The sequence below is a fragment of the Theropithecus gelada genome, chromosome 7b (genome assembly GCF_003255815.1).
Source record: "Theropithecus gelada isolate Dixy chromosome 7b, Tgel_1.0, whole genome shotgun sequence".
Lineage (NCBI taxonomy): Eukaryota > Metazoa > Chordata > Mammalia > Primates > Cercopithecidae > Theropithecus > Theropithecus gelada.
In genome coordinates, this window is record NC_037675.1 from 2886692 (window position 1) to 2910371 (window position 23680).

General features: G+C 38.9%; 1 protein-coding gene across 2 annotated transcripts in view; it reads right to left on the bottom strand.

Moving 5' to 3' along the window:
* PDE8A (phosphodiesterase 8A) overlaps nucleotides 1-23680 on the bottom strand; it is a 154671-nt gene that overhangs the window by 69597 nt on the left and 61394 nt on the right. For both annotated transcript variants that reach the window (XM_025392075.1, XM_025392076.1), the window contains exons 2-3: nucleotides 3743-3799; nucleotides 1285-1475 (exon numbers count right to left, since the gene is read on the bottom strand). In XM_025392075.1, coding sequence (XP_025247860.1) covers nucleotides 1285-1475; nucleotides 3743-3799 — 248 coding nt within the window. The remainder of the gene's footprint in view (nucleotides 1-1284; nucleotides 1476-3742; nucleotides 3800-23680) is intronic.

The window sequence follows — 23680 nt, forward strand, 5'->3', positions numbered from 1 at the left end:
CAGGAAGAGCCAGACAAGGACCTGGACCTCCCTCTTTCCTAGCCAGAGCTCTCTCTATTTCTCTTGGGCTGCAATCCCCCATGAACGTGCTGGGTGACTGGCCAGATGACATGTCAAGAAATCTGGGGTAGGGCGGGCACGGTGCGGTGGGTCACACCTGTAACCCCAGCACTTTGGGAGGCTGAGGCAGATGGATCACTTGGGGTCAGGAGTTCAAGACCAGCCTGGCCAATATGGTGAAACCCTGTCTCTACCAAAAATACAAAATTAGCCGGGCATGGTGGTGTGTGCCTGTAATTCCAGCTACTTGGAAGGCTGAGGCAGGAGAATCCCTTGAACCCTGGAGGCAAAGGTTGCAGTGAGCTGAGATCGAGTCACTGCACTCCAGCCTGGGTGACAGAGTGAGACTCTGTCTTGAGAAAAATAAAATAAAATAAAATAAATATGGGCTACAATGATAATGGCTTATTGTGAAGTCAACCAGATCGAAACAGATGAGGAACATAGGGCACATCTCAGGCACTAGATCAAGGCCACAGGAGAAACTACTGGAGGCAAGTCGTGGAAGGGTAAATGCTACCTAGTCTGACTACCAGGAGTGTGGAGTTCTCACCACCAAGGAAACAAACCCACGTTGACATCACCACATACCCTACAAATAATCTTCTAATATGGTGTCATTTGCTTGTCACCTCGGTTTTTAACCCACAGGTTTTTAATCTACTTAGCTTATATCTTTTCTCTCTCTTAAAAGTCAAGATTTTAAATGTCCTTCAAGTTAGTATGTCATAAAATTTTATATTTGCCTTGCTTCCATCAGCAGCAAGTAACTTTCTTTAAAAGGCATTTTTTTAGGTTTAGGTCACTACACAGAATTCTCTCATAGTATTGACAATGTGCAAGTGTTATAAATAAAACCCATTCATCGAACATTAAAAGACAATTTTCAAAATTTTTACAACTTTGAAAACAATCTGAAAAATTATAATTCTTACTGCACTAATATGCAAGTGATATTTGTGGTTAATTACATTTTGGGTTTTACTTTGACCCTTAATAATTCTTATTATTCATATTTTCTTACTGTTTCAAGTAAAGTGAAGCAAGACAAAACAAAAGAGACATACATCAGTCCTACAAATAGTGAGGTTCTAATATTCTGTTTATTTTAGATGCATGGAAAGCAACTTAAAAGAGAGAGTGAGTCTAACTTAATCTATTTCTAGGCTGCATGTATTGTCACAAAGGCCAATGGGACTATTTAGGCCAGAGTCTTGGGCTTACCTGCACAGTGCCTCTGCATCCAGTTGTCGAGGATTTCTGTGGTCTATGATGATAATGTCATGATGTTTGTCCAGGAAACAGGCAAGGACAGCCTGAGCCTCCTTGGTAACTGTACACTTAAACCCTGCTTTTTCACATGCCCTGCAGAATCCATTACATTGGTTATCTTCTTTGGTAAACACTAAAAGTACCTGAATCAAAAGAGCACAAACACTTTTTTAAACAAAGATGTTAGAATTGTCATTTCTTACACTTTTTTTTTTTTTCTTGAGACGAGTCTTACTCTGTTGCCCAAGCTGGAGTGCAATGGCACGATCTCGGCTCACTGCAGCCTCTGCCTCCTGGGTTCAAGTGATTCTCCTGCCTCAGCCCTGCCAAGTAGTTGGGCCACAGGCACGCGCCACCATGCCCGGCGAATTTTTGTTATTTTTAATAGAGATGGGGTTTTGCCATGTTGGCCAGGCTGGTCTCAAACTCCTGAGAGGCCACGTGATCCTCCCACCTGGGCCTCCTGAAGTGCTGGGATTACAGGTATGAGCCACCGTGCCTGGTCAGAATTGTCATTTCTGTGTGTGTGTGTGTGTGTGTGTGTGTATGTGTGTGTGTTTTGGGGGGATGGTGGGTGAGCGACAGGGTCTTCCTCTGTTGCACAGGCTGGACTACAGTAGTGTGATGTCAGCTCACTGCAACCTCCATCTCCAGGGTTCCAGTGTTCTTGTACCTCAGCGCCCCCAGTGGCTGGGAGATTACAGGTGTGCACCACCATGGCTGGCTAATTTTTGTACTTTTAGTAGAGATGGGGTCTCTCCATGGGCTTAAGTGATCCACCCGCTGTGGCCTCCCAAAATGCTGGGATTACAGGTGTGAGTCACTGCACCTGGCCATATGCCTACTTTTTTGCTAAGAAACCCACTGACAGAACTCAACAAAGGTTTAGTTAGGCATTTTATCTTGAAACTAAATGAATTAAAACACATTAATATTTATTTTAGTTAAAAGAAAGTTAACTGGGTAAGTTCTCAGATGGTGAATACTAATATCTTGGTGAAATTATTGGAATATTTAATCCTATAATGTATTGAAATGTTTGACTCAAGATTTTATGTAATTCCTCCAAGTTAAAAAAAAAAATCACTTTGATTAAAAGAAGAAAGATTTAAAGTAGACCAAAATGTGACACTTCAAAGCCTGGTGACACAGTCACCAGGTACGAGAGGTAGCATCTGTGCCTCTGCCCAGGACAGTGGCTGGTTGCCCCTGATCACGTCAGTCCTGGCCTGGAGCAAGCGAGGCCTGTATCCATAGCTTCTTCCTTATCCAGCCAGCCTCCTTCCCTCTCTCTCTGCCTGCTATTCTCACTCCCAATCTGGTTCAGGAGCACCGGTGCTCCATCCCTTCAGAAGCAGACTGACAATGGGGCAGCAGTGGTAAGGAGGAGATGGGCAGCCTGTGAAACAGACTGCAAAGCTGTCAGAAACCCTCCTTAAGTTTATTTCTTCCGAGTTTACTCAACTACACAAAGACCATACATGCAGAGAACTAAGAGCACACATTTCTGTCAGCACTTTTCACATATTTTTAAATGTAATAGTGAATGAAACATGTGTTTATGTGCGGGGAGTCTGGATAACTTGACTAAATTTCAATTGGTTGTTTTCTGTCTCATATTTTGAATTACATATATTACAGATATCTTCTCTCTGATACAGCTGATTCAGGAACATTGGAAAGACAATCTTTTTACTTTTTATATTGGAAAATCTCAGATCTACAGAAACGTGAATGAAAATGAACACTAAAGATGCCCTTTCTCTACATTTATCAACATTTTGCCACCTTTGCTATGCTTTCTCTCTCTCTCTAAACACGTACATGTACATACATGCAATTATACACATTTCTTATTTATTGCTGAACCAATTTTTTCCTTCTGTTTGAGACAGGGTCTCACTGTGTTGCCCAGGCCAGAGTGCAATGGTGCGATCATGACTCACTGCAGCCTTGACCTCCTGGGCTCAGGTGATTCTCAAAACCTCAGCCTTCCAAGTAGGTGGGACCAGAGGCGCACACACCTAATTTGTTGTTGCAGAAACTGGGTCTCCCTATGTTGCCCAGGCTGGTTTCAAACTCCTCAAGGACTCCTCAAGCTCAAGAGATCCTACTGCCTCAGCCTCTCAAAGTGTTGGGATTATAGGCATGAGCCACCGTGCCTGGCCTACTGCTGAACCAATGAAAGCAGGCTACAAACACTTCATCTCTAAACACCTCAATGTGTATTTCTAAGAAGAGGATATTGTCTTATATAACTATAATACTGTTACAGAGTTCAGGGAATTTAACACCGATCCAAACACTATTATCTAAATGAAAGACTATTTTAAATGTGTAAATTTAGCTCCACCTCCACCCTTTTTAAAGAAAATCAGCATGTGAAAAATACAGCACAGTTCATTATTACCTGAAGTTGATCTTGATGAAATCTCATGGGGCCAAATTGCACATCAGCTACTGCTACCTGTAAGAAAGAGATCTGCTTAAAAATGAAAGAAAAAAAAAAAAAGACAACAGAGAGAAGCTTAACTTTTTCTCTCTCTAATCAGTGCCAGAAATGAAAGCAAAATTTCTATTCTAGAGACAAATAAAGTAAATAGTAGATAAATGAAATGATTATGAAGAATCCTAAGGATCTCCTTATGGCCCCCAGGAGAAGTGGGGAGCAGGAAAGGAGAAATAAAATGAATAAATAAAATGAATGTGATTCTGGCTTTGCCTTTTACTAGCTACATGTGACTTTAAGTGAATTAATCTTCCTCAGCCTCAATTTCTCATTTGTTACAAAGGCCAAATGAGATGACAATACAGAAAGCCCCCCAATAACAGATACTAAATAAACGCTGATTCCCTCTGTACCTATTTCCATTTTTTTCCTGATGGACGATGAAATCTTATATCCAAATGGCACATGAGTAATGCAGTCCAGCAGTCAGAACCGTGGAATGTCATTGAGAAATGGTTGACACTTTCCATTTCACAGAGGAGCATAATAGCACTTACTGATAAGTACTTATCCATTTGACAATGTAATGCTAAATCAAAGATAAATATAATATCGTAACCAAACCCCAATGAGTAACAACAATTACAGCACCAATGGAAGACTCAGTGTGTTCTGGTTATTGTGCTAAGGGCTGAACATATGTTATTTCACTGAATCCGATAGTAATGTGGTGAGAGTTTATAGCTGGAAAACTGAAGTTCTAATTACCCTGCATTAAGGCCACACAGCAAGTGGCAGTGCTGGGATTCTACCCAGGTTTGTTTAGCTCCATACAGTGTGCTGTAAACTCAGGAAAACTAGACGATTTGAATAGTCTGTGTACAACACAAAGGGGCCCAAGGAAGGGAGAAGGTGGGGCTGAAATCCAGTTCCAGATGATGAATTCTGGCACTGGGCTGCTACCCAGGGAAAGAGATACATTTTGTAATTTGCCCAGAAACTCTGTAGGTGTTGATGAGATCCCAATCTAGGCCTCTATGTGATGGTATGATTCATCACAGCAACAGAAGAACAAGATCCATAGGACTTCCTACAAAATGTTTCCCAACTGACTGCCCTCCTCCAATCTCTCCCCTCAAGCAGTGATCTATTCTAGTAAGCACATCATACGAAGTTTGCTTAGTGACAGAAGAAAAATCGACATATATTTTTAACCATGAGAAGCTGATGTCTACTAATTATGGGCCACTGGTTCAGTTTCTGAATTGCTTTCTAATAATTTTATCTCTCAGAAGGCATAAAAAGAATGACGGTCCCTAATATTCTAGACCAAAGACTGAGGAGGAAGATTCTTCAGTTAGGTGAAAGAGTCAGGAGAACAGACAGTGCATGGTATCATCTATCCTCTTGAGTTGTGCAACTATGGGCCAGTCTCATACTGGTGTAACCAGATGCCAAAGCCAGAATTTCTATGAGGGAAGATGGTCCAAGAGGTCCAAGGAGAGTCTTAAAAGATGGATTCAGAGAAGACAGTAGAGTAAGAAGCACCAGGAATCTGTCTTCCCACCTAGACAATATTGCACTGGCAGAATATGTCTGATATAGCTATTTTAGGAACAACTGAAGACTTGCAACTTCCAGGGGAAGGCTTGGATGGTAAACCGCAGTTAATTTTAGCTCTTAGCACATAGCAGGTACCCAGGCCCATGGTGGGTAGCTGTGCATGTGTTCCTGAAGCAACCTGCACACAACTTGCAGGACCTAGGGAAGGCAAAAACAACCTTGTCCTCCAAATATCAGGGATCTGTACTCTGATCACTGAATACAGAGGTGCAGATAAAGAAGGGGTGCATTATTGTTGCACTTTCTCCCATTGTTGCAAGCCATTCCCCCTCTAGTTGAAGAGACTTCTAGGAGATTTAAAGGGCTAACGCCCTTCCTCTCCTTTCATTTTTTCTTTTTTCCCCTTTGAGAATCAGACATTAGGGACTAAGGCATTCAAAAGCAATGGCATATACAGGGAAAATTAGAAAGAGATTATGCAAGCCTAGGGAAAGGCTTAGAAAATGCCCGAGAAGACCTTAAGTTTACACATTAGACTGATCCTTGGCACAGAGATGGCCTACCACAATTAAAAACAAAACAAAACAAAACAAAACAATAACAGCAAACCCTGGGGAAGACGGAGAATATGACTTCCAGAGTTACCACATTATTAAATTCAAATGTCCAGTTTTCAACACAAATTCACAAAGCATACAAAGAAACAGGCAAAGTACAGCCAATTCAAATGAAAAAAAAACTAAATCAACAGCAACCACCCCTGAAAGATACCTAATGGCAGATCTACTAGACAAAGACTTTAAAACAACTTAAAGATGCTAAAAGAACTAAAGAAAGATGTGGTGAAAGTCAAGAAAATGATGCATGAACAACATAAAAATATAAGGAAAGAGATGGAAAAAACCTAAAAAGAAACCAAAAATAATTTCTGGAGCTGAAAAGTACAATAACTGGAATGAAAAATTCACTAAAGAGATTCAAAGGCAAATTTGGGCAGGCAAAAGAAAAAATGAGCACACTTACAGAGGGGACAATTGAAATTATCGAGTCTGGGAAACAGAAAAAAGCTTTGGGAAAAAAAAGAGTGAACAGAGCTTACAGTGCCTGAAGGACACCATGAAACAAGCTAATATATGCATCATGGGAGTCCCAGACGCTGGAGAGAAAGGGAAAGAGAAAATGTATGAAGAAAACATCTCAAACTTGATGTAAGACATAAATATAAATATTCAAGAAGCTCAACAAACAGTAAGTAAGATGAACTCAGAGAGACCCATACCAAGACACACTATAATGAAACTGCTGAAAGATAAAAAGAGAATCTTGAAAGCAGCAAGAACTGGGCGTGGTGGCTCACGCTGGTAATCCCAGCACTTCGGTAGGCCAAGATGGAAGGATCGCCTGAGGTCAGGAGTTCGAAACCAGGCTGGCCAACATGGTGAAACCCCGTCTCTACTAAAAATACAAAAAAATAAAAAAAAATTAGCTGGGTGTGGTGGCGGGTGCCTGTAACCCCAGCTACTCATGAGGCTGAGGCAGAAGAATTGCTTGAACCTGGGAGGTGGAGGTTGCAGTGAGCCGAGATCGCACCACTGCACTCCAGCCTGGGCAATAGAGCGAGATGCCATCTCAAAAAAAATTAACAAATAAAAAAGAAGAAAAATAAAAAAGAAAGCAGCAAGAAAGAAGAAACTGGTCACACACAAGAAATCCTCAATAAGATTATCAATAGATTTCTCATCAGAAGCTTTGGAGGTCAGCTATATTTAAAGTGCTAAAAGAAAAAAAATTGTCAATCAAAGATCCTATATTCGGCAAAACTTCATTCAAAAGTGAGGGAGGAATCAAGACATCTCCAGAATGAAAAACAAAAACAAAAACAAAATAAAACAAATCAAAAAAACTAAGGAAGTTCATTACCACTAGACAAGCCCTGCAAGGAATGTTCAAGGCAGTCCTGCAGGGTGAAATAAAAGGATACTAGACAGTAACTCAAAGCTGTCTGAAGAAATAAAGATCTCAAAAAGAGTGAAACCATGGATAATTTAAAAAGCTATCACTATTGTATAAATGGCTTATAACTCCTTTTTTTGTTTCCTACATGATTTAAGAGATGAATACAGTTTGGTGGGGAAAAAAATCATTGGTTTACAAGGAAGTATTATTGTAACTTTGGTTGGTAACTCTGTATTTTGCATTTTATTTTCTAAATAAGAGACATTTGAAAGTATTAGTGTATGCTTTTGGGCACACAATGTACAGTTGTCCCTTGTTATCTGCAGGGAAGTGGTTCCAGGAACACCCATATACATGAAAAGCTATGGATGCTCAACTACCTTATATAACATACTCCCATTCTCCTCTATGCTTTAAATTGTCTCTACTTACTTATAATACCTAATACAATGTAATGCTATGTAAACAGTTAATGCTGTATTAATTTTTACGTTTTTTATTTTTATTGTTTTTTTTTTTTCTAAATATTTTCAATCTTCAGTTGGCTGAATCCACGGATGTGGAACCCACCAATATGGAGGATCAACTACATAAAGTTTTAATTTTGTGACATCAATAACTGAAAAGGGTGGGAATGAAGCAGTATAGGAGAAGAATTTTTGTATGTTATTGAAGTTAAGCTGGCATCATTCAAATTAAATATTTACATAACATTAAGATGTTCACTATAATCCCCATGTTAACCACAAAAAAGTAGCTATAGAATATATAAAAAGGGAAGTGAGAAAGGAATTTAAATATTGCACTACAAAAAATCAACTAAACACAAAAGAAGACAGTAATTAAAGAAATAGAAGGAAAAAAAAACAAAACTATGTGACATACAGAAAAACAAATAGCAAAATGACAGAAGTTAAGTCCACTTTTATCAGTAATTATTTATTTTTAGGGACAGGGTACTGCTCTATCACGCAGGCTGGAGTGCAATGGCATGATCATAGCTCACTGTAGTCTTGAACTCCTGGGCTCAAGAGATCCTCCCACCTCAGCCTCCCGAGTAGCTGAGACTACAGGTATATGCCACCTCACCTGGTTAATTTTTAAATTTTTGTAGAGACAGGGTCTTGCTTTGTTGTGCAGGCTGAGTAATTACTTTAAATATAAATGGATTAAACTCTCCAGTCAAAAGACAGAGATTGGCAGAATGAACCCATCTATATGTGGTCTATAAGACATTCACTTTAGATCCAAAGACAAAAACAGAAAGTGAAAGGACAGAAAAAGATATTCTAATAGTAATCAATAAAGAGCAGGGGTAGCTATACTAACATTAGACAAAATAGACTCTAAACCAAAAAAGGCTACAAGAGACAAAGGAGGACATTATATGTTAAAGATTCAATAGAGTAACAAGATATAACAATTATAAGCAATTATGTACCCAATGACAGACCATTAAAATATATAAAGTAAAAACTGACAGAATTGAAGGAAGAGACAGTTCTAAAATAACAGTTGAAGACTTCAACACCCCTCTCTCCATAATGGCTAGACTTAAGCAACACAATAAAACCAACAAGATCTAATAGACATATACAGAATGTGCTACCCAACAACAATACATTTTTCTCAAGTGTACATGGGACATTCTCAAGGACAGACTATATGTTAGGCCACAAATCAAACCTCAATAGATTTTAACAGATAGATATAACACAAAGTATCTTCTCTGGCCTCAACAGGATAAAGTGAGAAACCAGTAACAATAGTGAAACTGGAAAACTCACAAAATCGTGGAAATTAAACAACACAATCTAAACCAACAGATCAAAGAAGAATACACACGATAAATTAGAAAATACTTGGAGATGAATGAAAACAAAAACACAACATACCAAAACTTATGGGATGTAGCAGCAAAAACGGTGCTAAGGGGAACATTAACAGCTATAAATACACTAGAAAATAAGATCTCAAATCAACAACCTAACTTTATAATTTACGGCACTAGAAAAAGAGCAAATTAAACGCAAAGTTAACAGATGGAAATAATAAAGATTAGAGCAGAGATGAATAAAATAGAGAATAGATAATACAGAAAAATCAAGGAAACCAAAAGCTGATTTTTGAAATGATCAACAAAATTGACAAACCTTTAGCTAGATGGAGAAAAAAATAAAAATGACTCAAATTACCAAAATTAGAAATGAAAGTAGGGACACTGCTACCAATTCTACAGCAATAAAAAGGATTCTAAGAGAATACTATGAACAATTATACACCAACAAATTGGATAATCTGGATAAAATGGACAAATTCATAGAAGGGCAAAAAGTACCAAGACCAAATCATAAACAGAAAACCCGAATAGATCTATTACTGGTAAGCAGACTGAATCAGTAATCAAAAATCCCCCAACAAAGAAAACCCCTGGACCCAATGGCTCCATGGGTGAATTCTACCAAGCATTTAAAGAACTAATACAATCCTTCTCAAACTTTTCCAAAAAACTGAAGAGAAAGAAACACTTCCTAACTCATTCTATGAGGCCAGTATTACCTTGATACCAAAGTCAGGGCCAGATGTGGTGGCTCACACCTGTAATCCCAGTCCTTTGGGAGGCTAAGGTGGGAGGACTGTTTGAGGCCAGGAGTCAAGACAAGCCTAGGCAACATAACGAGACCCTAACTCTACAAAAAAGAGAAGAAAAAGAAAAAGCTGCTCATGGTAGTATGCACCTATAATCCTAGCTACTCAGGAGGCTGAGGGAAGAGGATCATTTGAGCCCAGGAAGTCCAGGCTGCAGTGAGACAAGATTGTGCCACTACATTCCAACTTGGGCAACAGAGCAAGACCCTATCCCTTAAAACAAAACAATCATGCCACTGCATTGCAGCCCAGGTAACAGAGTGAGACTCTATCTCAAAAACAAAACAAACGACAACAACAAAAGACACTAAAAGAAAATTACAGGCCAATATCCCTTATAAACACTGATGCAAAAATCCTCAACAAAATACTAGAAAACTGAATTCGCAGCATAATAAAAGCATTATACACCATGACCAAGTGGGATGTGTTCCTGAAACGCAAGGATGTATCGAAAAATGAAAATTGATCAGTGTAATACATTATTGTACAGAATAAAGCACAAAAACCTCATTCATTATACCTCAAATAATGCAGAAAAGGCATTTAACAAAATTCAATATCCTTTTATGATAAAAACACTCAACAAACTAGAAATAGAAGGGAACTACCTCAACATTTAAAAAGCCATGTATGAGCACAGGAGGTTCCAAGATGGCCGAATAGGAACAGCTCCAGTCTACAGCTCTCAGCATGAGCAACGCAGAAGAAGTGTGATTTCTGCATTTCCAACTGAGGTACGGGGTTCATCTCACTGGGTCTTGTCGGACAGTGGGTGCAGCCCACAGAGCGTGAGCCGAAACAGGCAAAGCATCACCTCACCGGGAAGCGCAAGGGGTCGGGAATTCCCTTTCCTAGCCAAGGGAAGCCATGACAGATGGTACCTGGAAAACTAGGAAATTCCCACCCTAATACTGCGCTTTTCCAACGGCCTTAGCAAATGGCACACCAGGAGATTGTATCACATGCCTGGCTCAGAGGGTCCCATGCGGAGGGAGCCTCGCTCACTGCTAGAACAGCAGTCTGAGATCAAACTGCAGGCAGCAGCCAGGCTGGGGGAGAGGCCTCTGCCATTGCTGAGACTCCAGTAGGTAAACAAAGCGTCCAGGAAGCTCGAACTGGGTGCAGCCCAGCACAGCTCAAGGAGGCCTGCCTGCCTCTGTAGACTCCACCTCTGGGGGCAGAGCATAGCTGAACAAAAGGCAGCAGAAACTTCTGCAGACTTAAACGTCCCTGTCTGACAGCTTTGAAGAGAGTAGTGGTCCTCCCAGCACAGAGTTTGAGATCTGAGAACAGTCAGTCTGCCTCCTCAAGTGGGTCCCTGACCCCCCAGTAGCCTAACTGGGAGACCCCTCCCACTAGGGGCTAACTGACACCTACGGCTGGGTGCCCCTCTGAGATGAAGCTTCCAGAGGAACAATCAGGCAGCAACATTTGCTGTTCCGTAATATTTGCGGTTTTGCAGGCTCCACTGGTGATACCCAGGCAAACAGGGTCTGGAGTGGACCTCCAGCAAACTCTAACAGACCCACAGCTGAGGGTCCTGACTGCTAGAAGGAAAACTAACAAACAGAAAGGACATTCACACCAAAACGCCATCTTTACATCACCAGCATCAAAGACCAAAGGTAGATAAAACCACAAAGATAGGGAGAAACCAGAGCAGAAAAGCTGAAAATTCTAAAAACCAGAGCGCCTCTTCTCCACCAAAGGAAAGCAGCCCCTCACCAGCAACGGAACAAAGCTGGATGGAGAATGACTTTAATGACTTGAGAGAAGAAGGCTTCAGACGATCGGTAATAACAACCTTCTCTGAGCTAAAGGAGGATGTTTGAACCCATCACAAAGAAGCTAAAAACCTTGAAAAAAGATTAGACGAATGGCTAACTAGAATAAACAGCGTAGAGAAAACCTTAAATGACCTGATGGAGCTGAAAACCATGGCACAAGAACTACGTGATGCATGCACAAGTTTCAGTAGCCAATTTGATCAAGTGGAAGAAAGGTTATTGGTGATTGAAGATCAAATGAATGAAATGAAGTGGAAAGAGAAGTTAAGAGAAAAAAAGAGTAAAAAGAAACGAACAAAGCCTCCAAGAAATATGGGACTATGTGAAAAGACCAAATCTACGTCTGATTGGTGTACCTGAAAGTGACAGGGAGAATGGAACCAAGCTGGAAAACACTCTGCAGGATATTATCCAGGAGAACTTCCCCAACCTAGCAAGGCAGGCCAACATTCAAAATCAGGAAATACAGAGAACGCCACAAAGATACTCCTCAAGAAGAACAACCCCAAGACACGTAATTGTCAGATTCAAAGTTGAAATGAAGGAAAAAATGTTAAGGGCAGTCAGAGAGAAAGGTTGGGGTTACCCACAAAGGGAAGCACATCAGACTAACAGTGGATCTCTTGGCAAAAACTCTATAAGCCAGAAGGGGGGGCGGGGGGGATATTCAACATTCTTAAAGAAAAGAATTTTCAAACCAGAATTTCATATCCAGCCAAACAAAGCTTCATAAGTGAAGGAGAAACAAAATCCTTTACAGACAAGCAAATGCTGAGCGATTTTGTCACCACAAAGCCTGCCTTAAAAGAGCTCCTGAAGGAAGCACTAAACATGGAAAGGAACAACCAGTACCGGCCACTGCAAAAACATGCCAAATTGTAAAGACCATCGATGCTAGGAAGAAACTGCATCAACTAATGAGCAAAATAACCAGTTAACATCATAATGACAGGATCAAATTCACACATAACAGTATTAACCTGAAATGTAAATAGGATAAACGTTCCAATTAAAAGAAACAGACTGGCAAACTGGATAAAGAGTCAAGACCCATCAGTGTGCTGTATTCAGGAGACCCATCTCACGTGCAGAGACACACACAGGCTCAAAATAAAGGGATGGAGGAAGATCTACCAAGCAAATGGAAAACAAAAAAAGGCAGGGGTTGCAATCCTAATCTCTGATAAAACAGACTTTAAACTAACAAAGATCAAAAGAGACAAAGAAGGCCATTGCATAATGGTAAAGGGATCAATTCAACAAGAAGAGCTAATACCCTAAATATACATGCATCCAATACAGGAGCACCCACATTCATAAAGCAAGTCCTTAGAGACTTAGACTCCCACACAATAATAATGGGAGACTTTAACATCCCACTGTTAACATTAGACAGATCAACGAGACAGAAAGTTAACAAGGATATCCAGGAACTGAACTCAGCTCTGCACCAAGCGGACCTAATAGACATCCACAGAACTCTCCATCCCAAATCAACAGAATATACATTCTTCTTAGCACCACATCACACTTATTCCAAAATTGACCACATAGTTGGAAGTAAAGCACTCCTCAGTAAATGTAAAAGAACAGAAATTATAACAAACTGTCTCTCAGACCACAGTGCAATCAAACTAGAACTCAGGATTCAGAAACTCACTCAGAACTGCCCAACTACATGGAAACTAAACAACTTGCTCCTGAATGACTACTGGATACATAACGAAATGAAGGCAGAAATAAAGATGTTCTTTGAAACCAATGAGAACAAAGACACAACATACCAGAATCTCTGGGACACATTTAAAGCAGTGTGTAGAGCGAAATTTATACCACTAAATGACCACAAGAGAAAGTAGAAAAGATCTAAAACTGACACCCTAACATCACAATTAAAAGAACTAGAGAAGCAAGAACAAACACATTCAAAAGTTAGCAGAAGACAAGAAATAACTAAGATCAGAGCAGAACTGAAGGAGATAGAGACACAAAAAACCCTTCAAAAAAATCAATGAATCCAGGAGCTGGTTTTTTGAAAAGATCAACAAAATTGATAGACTGCTAGCAAGACTAATAAACAAGAAAAGAGAGAAGAATCAAATAGACACAATAAAAAATGATAAAGGGGATATCTCCACTGATCCCACAGAAATACAAACTACCATCAGAGAATACTATAAACACCTCTACACAAATAAACTAGAAAATCTAAAAGAAATGGATAAATTCCTGGACACATACACCTTTCCAAGACTAAACCAGGAAGAAGTTGAATCCCTGAATAGACCAATAACAGGCTCTGAAATTGAGGCAGTAATTAATAGCCTACCAACCATAAAAAGTCCCAGACCTGATGGATTCACAGCTGAATTCTACCAGAGGTACAAAGAGGAGTTGGTACCATTCCTTCTGAAACTATTCCAATCGATAGAAAAAGAAGGAATCCTCCCCAACATTTTATGAGGCCAGCATCATCCTGATACCAAAGCCTGGCAGAGACACTACAAAAAAGGAGAATTTTAGACCAATACCCCTGATGAACATTGATGCAAAAATCCTCAATAAAATACTGGTAAACCGAATCCAGCAGCACATCAAAAAGCTTATCCACCACGAACAAGTTGGCTTCATCCCTGGGATGCAAGCCTGGGTCAACATACGCAAATCAACAAACGTAATCTATCATATAAACAGAACCAAAGACAAAAACCACATGATTATCTCAATAGATGCAGAAAAGGCCTTTGACAAAATTCAACAGCCCTTCATGCTAAAAACCTCTCAATAAACTAGGTATTGATGGGACCTATCTCAAAATAATAAGAGCTATTTATGACAAACCCACAGCCAATATCATACTGGATGGGCAAAAACTTGAAGCATTCCCTTGGAAAACTGGCACAAGACAGGGATGCCCTCTCTCACCACTCCTACTCAACATAGTGTTGGAAGTTCTGGCCAGGGCAATCAGGCAGGAGAAAGAAATAAAGGGTATTCAATTAGGAAAAGGGGAAGTCAAATTGTCCCTGTTTGCAGATGACATGATTGTATATTTAGAAAACCCCATCGTCTCAGCCCAAAATCTCCTTAAGCTGATAAGCAACTTCAGCAAAGTCTCAGGATACAAAATCCATGTGCAAAAAACACAAGCATTCCTATACACCAATAACAGACAAACAGGAAGCCAAATCATGAGTGAACTCCCATTTACAATTGCTTCAAAGAGAATAAAATACCTAGGAATCCAACTTACAAGGGATGTGAAGGACCTCTTCAAGGAGAACTACAAACCACTGCTCAATGAAATAAAAGAGGACACAAACAAATGGAAGAACATTCCATGTTCATGGACAGGAAGAATCAATAACGTGAAAATGGCCATACTGCCCAAGGCAATTTATAAATTCAATGCCATCCCCATCAAGCTACCAATGACTTTCTTCACAGAATTGGAAAAAACTACTTTAAAGTCCATATGGAACTTAAAGAGCCCGCATTGCCAAGACAATCCTAAGCAAAAAGAACAAAGCTGGAGGCATCACGCTACCTGGCTTTTCAAACTATACTACAAGGCTACAGTAACCAAAACAGCATGGTACTGGTACCAAAACAGAGATATAGACCAATGGAACAGAACAGAGCCCTCAGAAACAATACCACATATCTACAACCATCTGATCTTTGGCAAACCTGACAAAAACAAGAAATGGGGAAAGGAGTCCCTATTTAATAAAATGGTGCTGGGAAAACTGGCTAGCCATATGTAGAAAGCTGAAACTGGATCCCTTCCTTACACCTTACACAAAAATTAATTCAAGATGAATTAAAGACTTAAATGTTAGACCTAAAACCATAAAAACCCCAGGAAGAAAACCTAGGCAATACCATTCAGGACATAGGCATGGGCAAGGACTTCATGACTAAAACAGCAAAAGCAATGGCAACGAAAGCCAAAACTGACAAATGGATCTAATTAAACTAAAGAGCTCCTGCACAGCAAAAGAAACTCCCATCAGAGTGAAAAGGCAACCTACAGAATGGAAGAAAATTTTTACAATCTACCCATCTGACAAAGGGCTAATATCCAGAATCTACAAAGAACTTTACAAATTTACAAGCAAAAATCAAACAACCCCATCAAAAAGTGGGCAAAGGATATGAACAGACACTTCTCAAAAGAAGACATTTATGCAGCCAACAGCACATGAAAAAATGCTCATCATCACTGGCCATCAGAGCAAGGCAAATCAAAACCACAATGAGATACCATCTCACACCAGTTAGAAGGGTGATCATTAAAAAGTCAGAGAACAACAGGTGCTGGGGAGGATGTGGAGAAATAGGAACCCTTTTACACTGTTGGTGGGACTGCAAACTAGTTCAACCATTGTGGAAGACAGTGTGGCCATTCCTCAAGGATCTAGAACTAGAAATACCATTTGACCCAGCCATCCCATTACTGGGTATATACCCAAAGGATTATAAATCATACTGCTATAAAGACACATGCACACGTATGTTTGAGGCACTATTCACAATAGCAAAGACTTGGAACCAATCCAAATTTCCATCAATGATAGACTGGATTAAGAAAATGTGGCAAATATACACCATGGAATGCTATGCAGCCATAAAAAAGGGTGAGTTCATGTCCTTTGTAGGGACATGGATGAAGCTGGAAACCATCATTCTGAGCAAACTATCACAAGGACAGAAAACCAAACACCACTCATAGGTGGGAACTGAACAATGAGAACACTTGGACACAGGGTGGGGAACATCACACACCAAGGCCTGCCGTGGGGTGGGGGGAGGGGGAGGGGTAGCATTAGGAGATATACCTAATGTAAATGACAAGGTAACGGGTGCAGCACACCAACATTGCACACGTATACATATGTAACAAACCTGCACGTTGTGCACATGTACCCTAGAACTTAAAGTATAATAATAATAATTTTAAAAAGCCATGTATGTGCAGCCATAAAAAGGAACAAGATCATGACCTTTGCACAAACACGGATGGAGCTGGAAGCATTATCCTCAGCAAACTAACAGGCACAGAAAACCAAACACTGCATGTTCTCTCTTATAAGTGGGAGCTAAACGATGAGAACACATGAACACATGTGGGGGGAACAACACACACTGAAGCCTGTGGCAGGTGGAGGGAGGGAGAGCATCAGGAATAATAGCTAACAGGTGCTGGGCTTAATACCTGGTTGATGGGTTGATCTGTGCAGCAAACCACCATGGCACACATTTACCTATATAACAAACCTGCACATCCCTAAGTACCTCGGGGCTTAAAAGTTGAAGAAAAAAAAATTTTTAACACATTTTTTAAAAAGCCATGTATGAACAAAACCCACAGCAAACATCATAATGAATGGTAAAGGACTTTTCCTCTAAGATCAGGAACAAAGCAAGGATGCCTACTGCTTCTATTCAACATAGAAAGTCCTAGCCAGAGCAAATAGGTAAAAAAAAGACAGTCGAAATAGAAAATAAGAAGTAAAATTATCTTTATTCATTTGTATGATCTTATATGTAAGAAAACCCTAAAGATTCCACACACACATACACAAAAGCCTGTTAGAACTAATAAAGTCAGCAAAGTATCAGGATATAAAGGCAACACACCAAACAAGTTGCATTTCTATACACTAACAATGACCAATCTCGAAAGAAATTACAATAAACAATTCCAATTACAATAGCATTAAAAAGAATAAGGAACTTACGAATTAATTTAACCAAGGAAGTGAAAGATTTGTACAAATGAAACTACAAAATATTGCTGAAAAATTAAAAAGACTTAATAAATGGAAACACATCCCATATTCACAAATTACAATACTTAACATTGTTAAGATGTCAATACTACTCAGAGCAATCTATAGATTCAAAGCAATCCTTAATATGTTTTTTGAAGAAATAGAAAAAAACCCATTCTAAAATTCATATGGAATCTCAAGGGATCTCGAATAGCCAAAACAATCTTGAAAAGAACATAAGTGGAGAACTCACACTTCCTGATTTTGTAACTTACTACAAAGCTACAGTGATCAAAATAATGTGGTACTAGCATAAAGACAGACCTACAGACCAATGAACTAGAATAAAGGACCCAGAAATAAACCTTTGTGTATAGGGTCAAATAATCTTTAACAAGGGAGCCAAGAACATTCAATGGTGAAAGGAGAGTCTTTTCAACAAATGGTGCTGGGAAAACTGAATAACCACATTCAAAGAATGAAGTTGGACCCTTATCTAACACCATATACAAAAATTTATTCAAAATGGATTAAAGACCTAAATTTAAGACCTAATACACAGAACTCTTAAAAGAGAATACAGGGCAAAATCTTCACAATACTAGACTTGGCAATGATTTTTTTGGATATGATACCAATGGCACAGGCAGCAAAAGAAAAAACAGACAAATTAAACTTCATCAAAATTTTAAAATTTTGTGCATAAAAAGACAACAGAGTAAAAATGTAACCCACAGAGCTGGAGAAAGTATTTGCCAATCATATATCTGGTAAGAGAGTAATATCTAGAATATATAAAGAACCTCTATAAACTCAACAACAACCCAATCAAAAATGGGCAAAGGACTTGAACAGACATTCTTCTCCAAAGAAGATAGATATGTTAATAAAAGAAAGGGCCAATAAGCACATGAAAAGATGCTCAATATCAATAACCATTAGGGAAATGAAAATCAAAACCACAATGAGACACCACCTCACACTACCACCAGAAAACAACAAGTGCTGATGAGAACATGGAAGAACTGGAACCTCTGTCCCCTGTTGCTGGAAATATTAAATGGTATAGCTGCTGCAGAAAACAGAATGGCAATTCCTCAAAAAATTAACAAAATAGAATTAACATATGATCCAACAATCCCCTTTTGGGTATATATTCAAAAGAATAAAAAGCAGTGATTCAGACAGAAATTGGTATGCCCATGTTCATAGCAGCATTATTCATAATTTCTAAAACATGAAAACAGCCCAAGTGTCTAATGACAGATGAACAAATAAACAAAGCCAGGAGTGGTGGCATGTGCCTGCAGTCCCAGGTACTTGGGAGGCTAAGGCAGGAGAATCACTTGGGCCTGGGAGTGAGCTCAACACAGTGAGATCCTGTTTCTTTCTTAAAAAAAAAATAAAGAATAAATGTATTTTAAAATGTGATATATGCATACAATGGAATATTATTCAGCCATAAAAAGGAAATTCTGACACATATGCTATGGAACAGATGAACTGTAAGAACATTATGCTAAGTGAAATAAACCAGTCACAAAAAGACAAATTCTATGATTCCACTTATATGAGGTACTTGGAGTAGTCAAAATATAGAGAGAGCAGAATGTGTTTGCCAGGGAGAGGGGGAAGGGAAGAATGGGGAAGTTCTTGTTTAATGGATACCTTGTTTTAGTTTTACAAAATGAAAAGAGTTCCGGAGATAGATGGTGATCACAGCTGCACAACATTATGAATGTATTTAATACCATTCAACCGTACACCTAAAACTGGTTAAGATGGTATATTTTACGTTATGTGTATTTTGCCACATTTTTTAAAATCAGGAAAAAAGGAGAGATCTGGTCTGTATAATCATTTTCTTTTTTATTTTCTTTTTTATTTTTTGAGACGGAGTCTCACTCTGTAGCCCAGGCTAGAGTGCACTGACGCGATCTCAGCTCACTGCAACCTCCACTTCCCGGGTTCAAGCAATTCTCCTGCCTCAGCCTCCCAAGTAGTTGGGACTACAGGCACCAGCCACCACGCCTGGCTAATTCTTGTTATTTTTAGTAGAGACGGGGTTTTGCCGTATTGGCGAGGGTGGTCTCAAACTCCTGACCTCAAGTGATCCGTCTGCCTCAGCCTCCCAAAGTACTGGAATTACAGGTGTTAGCCACCACGCCTGGCTTTATTATTTTTTAAAAGTCAACTTTCAAGTGCTTGAAATGGTCTGTATAATCATCATACTCTCACAGTGCAGGAAGAAGGAAAGCAAGAGGCTCTGCGAGACCAATTTGAACGATGAGTTTTTTGTTTGTTGCACCAGCACTTTATGAACAAGTTTAAAGCAATGAGCAAATGAATGAGACTGATCTATTGCTAGGAGAATGCAGTGGAACTGCTCAGGAAGAAGAAAGGAAGAAAATGACAGGAAGAAGAGAAAGAAAATCATTTTGCTGATTTCCTACAGTATGGGGCACAGTTTCATAAGAAAAAGCAGAAAAAAGCATAAACTGGAGGGATGCTGCTACTGCCACAATAAAGCAGGGTCAGAGAGCCACTTGGGTCCTTTATATGAATTGGTGTCTCAGTCTCTGACAGAATACTCATGAAATTTACTAAGAAGGATCAAATAGATAAAAAATAAAGTCTGAATGGAAAGAAAGAAAATATTTATAAATATTAGAAAAACATGATATACGAGGTTACCAAAAAAACCCTTATTATATATTCCTAAAGTAAAAACTGTACAGTTTTTATCCTTCAACGAAGCAAACTAGGAATTAAAAACTTAAGTTAAAGCAACAACAAAAAATCCTGTCTCCTTAGAAAACTTAAAAATATTAACTCACAAAATTATTGAATCAAAGAGAGATATGCAAACTATGCCTACAGATTACTTGGAAAATAAAAGTGAATATTATGTAGTAAGACTTACAGGATACTACTGCTAAATTATAATGAGAGGCAAAATCTATAGTCTAAAACCTTTTTGTCACAAAATAAATAAGTATACTAAGCTTTCAAATCATTAAGTTTGAGAAAGTCAACAGTACAAACTTAAGGAAACCAGTAAGAAAAATAAAGACAATAATAAATTGTTTAAATATTAACGACCAGCATGAATAAAAAGTATGTATATACATATTTATATTTGTCACAAGGTGAGGGAAAAGATAAAAGTCTGGAAATTCAGGGCAAAAGGCTCAACCCTTCTAGGTAAACAATCCTGAATGTGTGGTCTACACCAAAAGCTGGTGAAATAACTTGATTTGTACAAAGGACAGCATAAATTTATGATGTGAACTTATAAAAGTAACTCACCATTGGATTTATTTTAAGAAATAAAGGTAGCTATGGGTTCACTTTTAAATGATTTAAGACTACGAATTTTGCCAAGGTAAAATTTTAGCAATATCATTTTAAAATGTTCATGTTTCAGCAATTCCTTTTTACCATTAAACACTTACTTTATTTACTTAACTAGATTGCATTTAACCTTACATCCTGTCTACGGGGTATATCCGGCTCTCAGGACCTCTATGGAGCAGAGTCTTCTAACAGCCGGACAACTACTTACCGCTGCTCCCCCCAAAATAACCACCACCAGGAAATCTGATGACATTACTCAGTGAGCAGACGTCAGCAGTGAGTCCTCAAAGAGTAAACAACTTCCTGACTGCTCTAAAAAGAGGACTGGAACTACTAGAATTCTTGTATCCATCCTTTCTTTATGTATGGAAATCATAACCAAACTGACCTAAGGCTTCAGGTCACAGCCCTCTTAATAATAACTTATTTTTCACATTAATATTTACAAGGGAATAGTCATTTTCAAATCAATTTAAATAGCATAGTTTTGATTTAATCTTTCAGCTTTAAAAGCAACTGACATTTTTAAGCAATATAGAAACAACACTGTGTTCAATAGCTGATATCAGTAATTATACCTGTTGTTAAATTTAATCTTTTATACTTTTAAATATTTGTGGATGTATTAAGATTTATTATTTTAAAAGGTTATAAGATTATAATCAGACAATATGACGGTGCCAATTTGCATTTTAATATTGTAAAGTAAAATTTTTTGTAAATATGGTTGGCAGATATATGAAACAAATTATTAGAAGCTTTGATCTCTTTTGTTTGCCTGATTTAACATCATTTAGATGTGGTACTAGAAGGCAAAGTTATTATGTTATAAATCTTGATTAGGGGTGAGTGAGAAAGAAAATAGATATACAATTCCAACCTATGTAAAATTTCTACTCCCCTCTACCCTCCCTGTCCCTTGCCTGCTTTGTTTTTTCTTCTTAGCTCCCAATCACCATTTGGTATACTACATATTTTATTATCTATCTTCTCTTTTGTCTGTTTCTCCCACTGGAATATAAAGTTCTGTAACAACGGGGATTTGCCTGCTTTATTCATTACTGTATTTCCAACACCCAAAACAGTGTCTGGTACATGGTATTCAAAAAATATTTTGGAATTAATGTGCAGTCAACAGCTAATCTTTTTAAACCAATCATTTATTTAGAAATTATACTCATACCAGCTTATTACATAAATATATGTATGTAATACAAGACTTCTAGTTTTCAGAATAATTTCATAGGTACTTTATTCCATTAAGAAACAGATAATGGCTGGGCGTGGTGGTTCACGCCTGTAATCTCAGCACTTGGGGAGGCTGAGGAGGGCAGATCATCTGAGGTCAGGAGTTCAAGACCAGCCTAGCCAACATGGTAAAACCCTGTCTCTACCAAAAATACAAAAATTAGCCGGGAGTGGTAGGTGCCTGTAATCCCAGTTACTCAGGAGGCTGAGGCAGGACAATCACTTGAACCTGGGAGGCAGAGGCTGCAGTGAGCCAAGACAGAGCCACTGTACTCCAGTATGGGTGACAGAGCGAGACTCTGTCTTTAAAAAAAAAAAAAAGAAACAGAAATAAAAATCTTACGAAGCGTGTAAGTCCTAGGAACTACAAAACAATCATATGATCTATCTCTTTTTTCCTTCATCCCTTTATTAAAAACAGAAGTTATCCTGGGGTCAATTTACATTAGCTGTATACAAAACCCATGAACTACAGTAAAGACATAAATCCAGTTTTGGCCTGAGCCATACTATCCCTTCAGGCTTTCCATGTACAACCAGTGACCATCTGTTTCTCTCTCTGGACAAAGAGAAATAATGTGATCAAAGGGACACAGCCTGGAAAGAATCAGGAGATACCAGTTTTTGGTGTGGAAGAGTCTAAATCCAGACACTTGCGGACCACCTACTACTGTAAGACAAGTGCAGCGCTAGATACTAGGAGTACAAAGAACCTAACCTAATCCTGTCCCTTGGGTAGTAGGAGAGGAAAATGTAAATAACAACATGGTCCAGTCAGTTTTAACAGAAAAAAGTAACACGTAAATACTTTGGATCCAATCATATTTAAGTCCAATTTAGTTCTTACCTTATAAGCAAGGTAAGCTCATCAACTCCATTTTATTGATGAAGAAGCTGACACTCAGAGAAGTATGGTCAAATAGTGGGTAAGCAGCAGTTGCAGGAATGGGACTCCGTTCTGTCTGAATTTAATTCCTGTGGTCTTTTCATGCTCTATTAGGAAAAGTCTAAAATAATCTGGCCCTAATCTATATCTAGCTGGAAAAAGATCAAGAAACTGGAAAACAGCATTTATCCTTCTGACAGATCTTTACTGAACATCCACTATGTGCCAAATGGTCTCCTAGGCATTGAGGATTCAACAGACAGCATGACAGATAATATCTCTACTTAACAACAGGGAAAGATGTGATGGAGAGTAAATGAATCAAGAGTCAAGGAAGGTCCCTCTGAGGCACCAATGCAAGAGGTGAGATTTGAATGACAGGAAGTAGCCTGTCATTCTATGCAAGGTTAGGCAAGGGGTGGAAGAAGGAGTACCAGGCAGAGGGAACAGCTAGTGCAGAGCACCTACAGTGGAAATAAGGTGGGACACTGGAGGAAATGAAGAGGAAGAAGGTCAAGAGATGAGGTTACAGCTAGGCAGGGGCCACACAAAGAAGGTCATGAGATGAAGTTACAGTTAAGCAGGGGTCATACGATGCAGTGCTTTCTTTTTTTTTTTTTTTTTTTTTTTTTTTTCGGGGGTTCGCTCTGTCGCCCCGGCTGGGGGGCAGTGG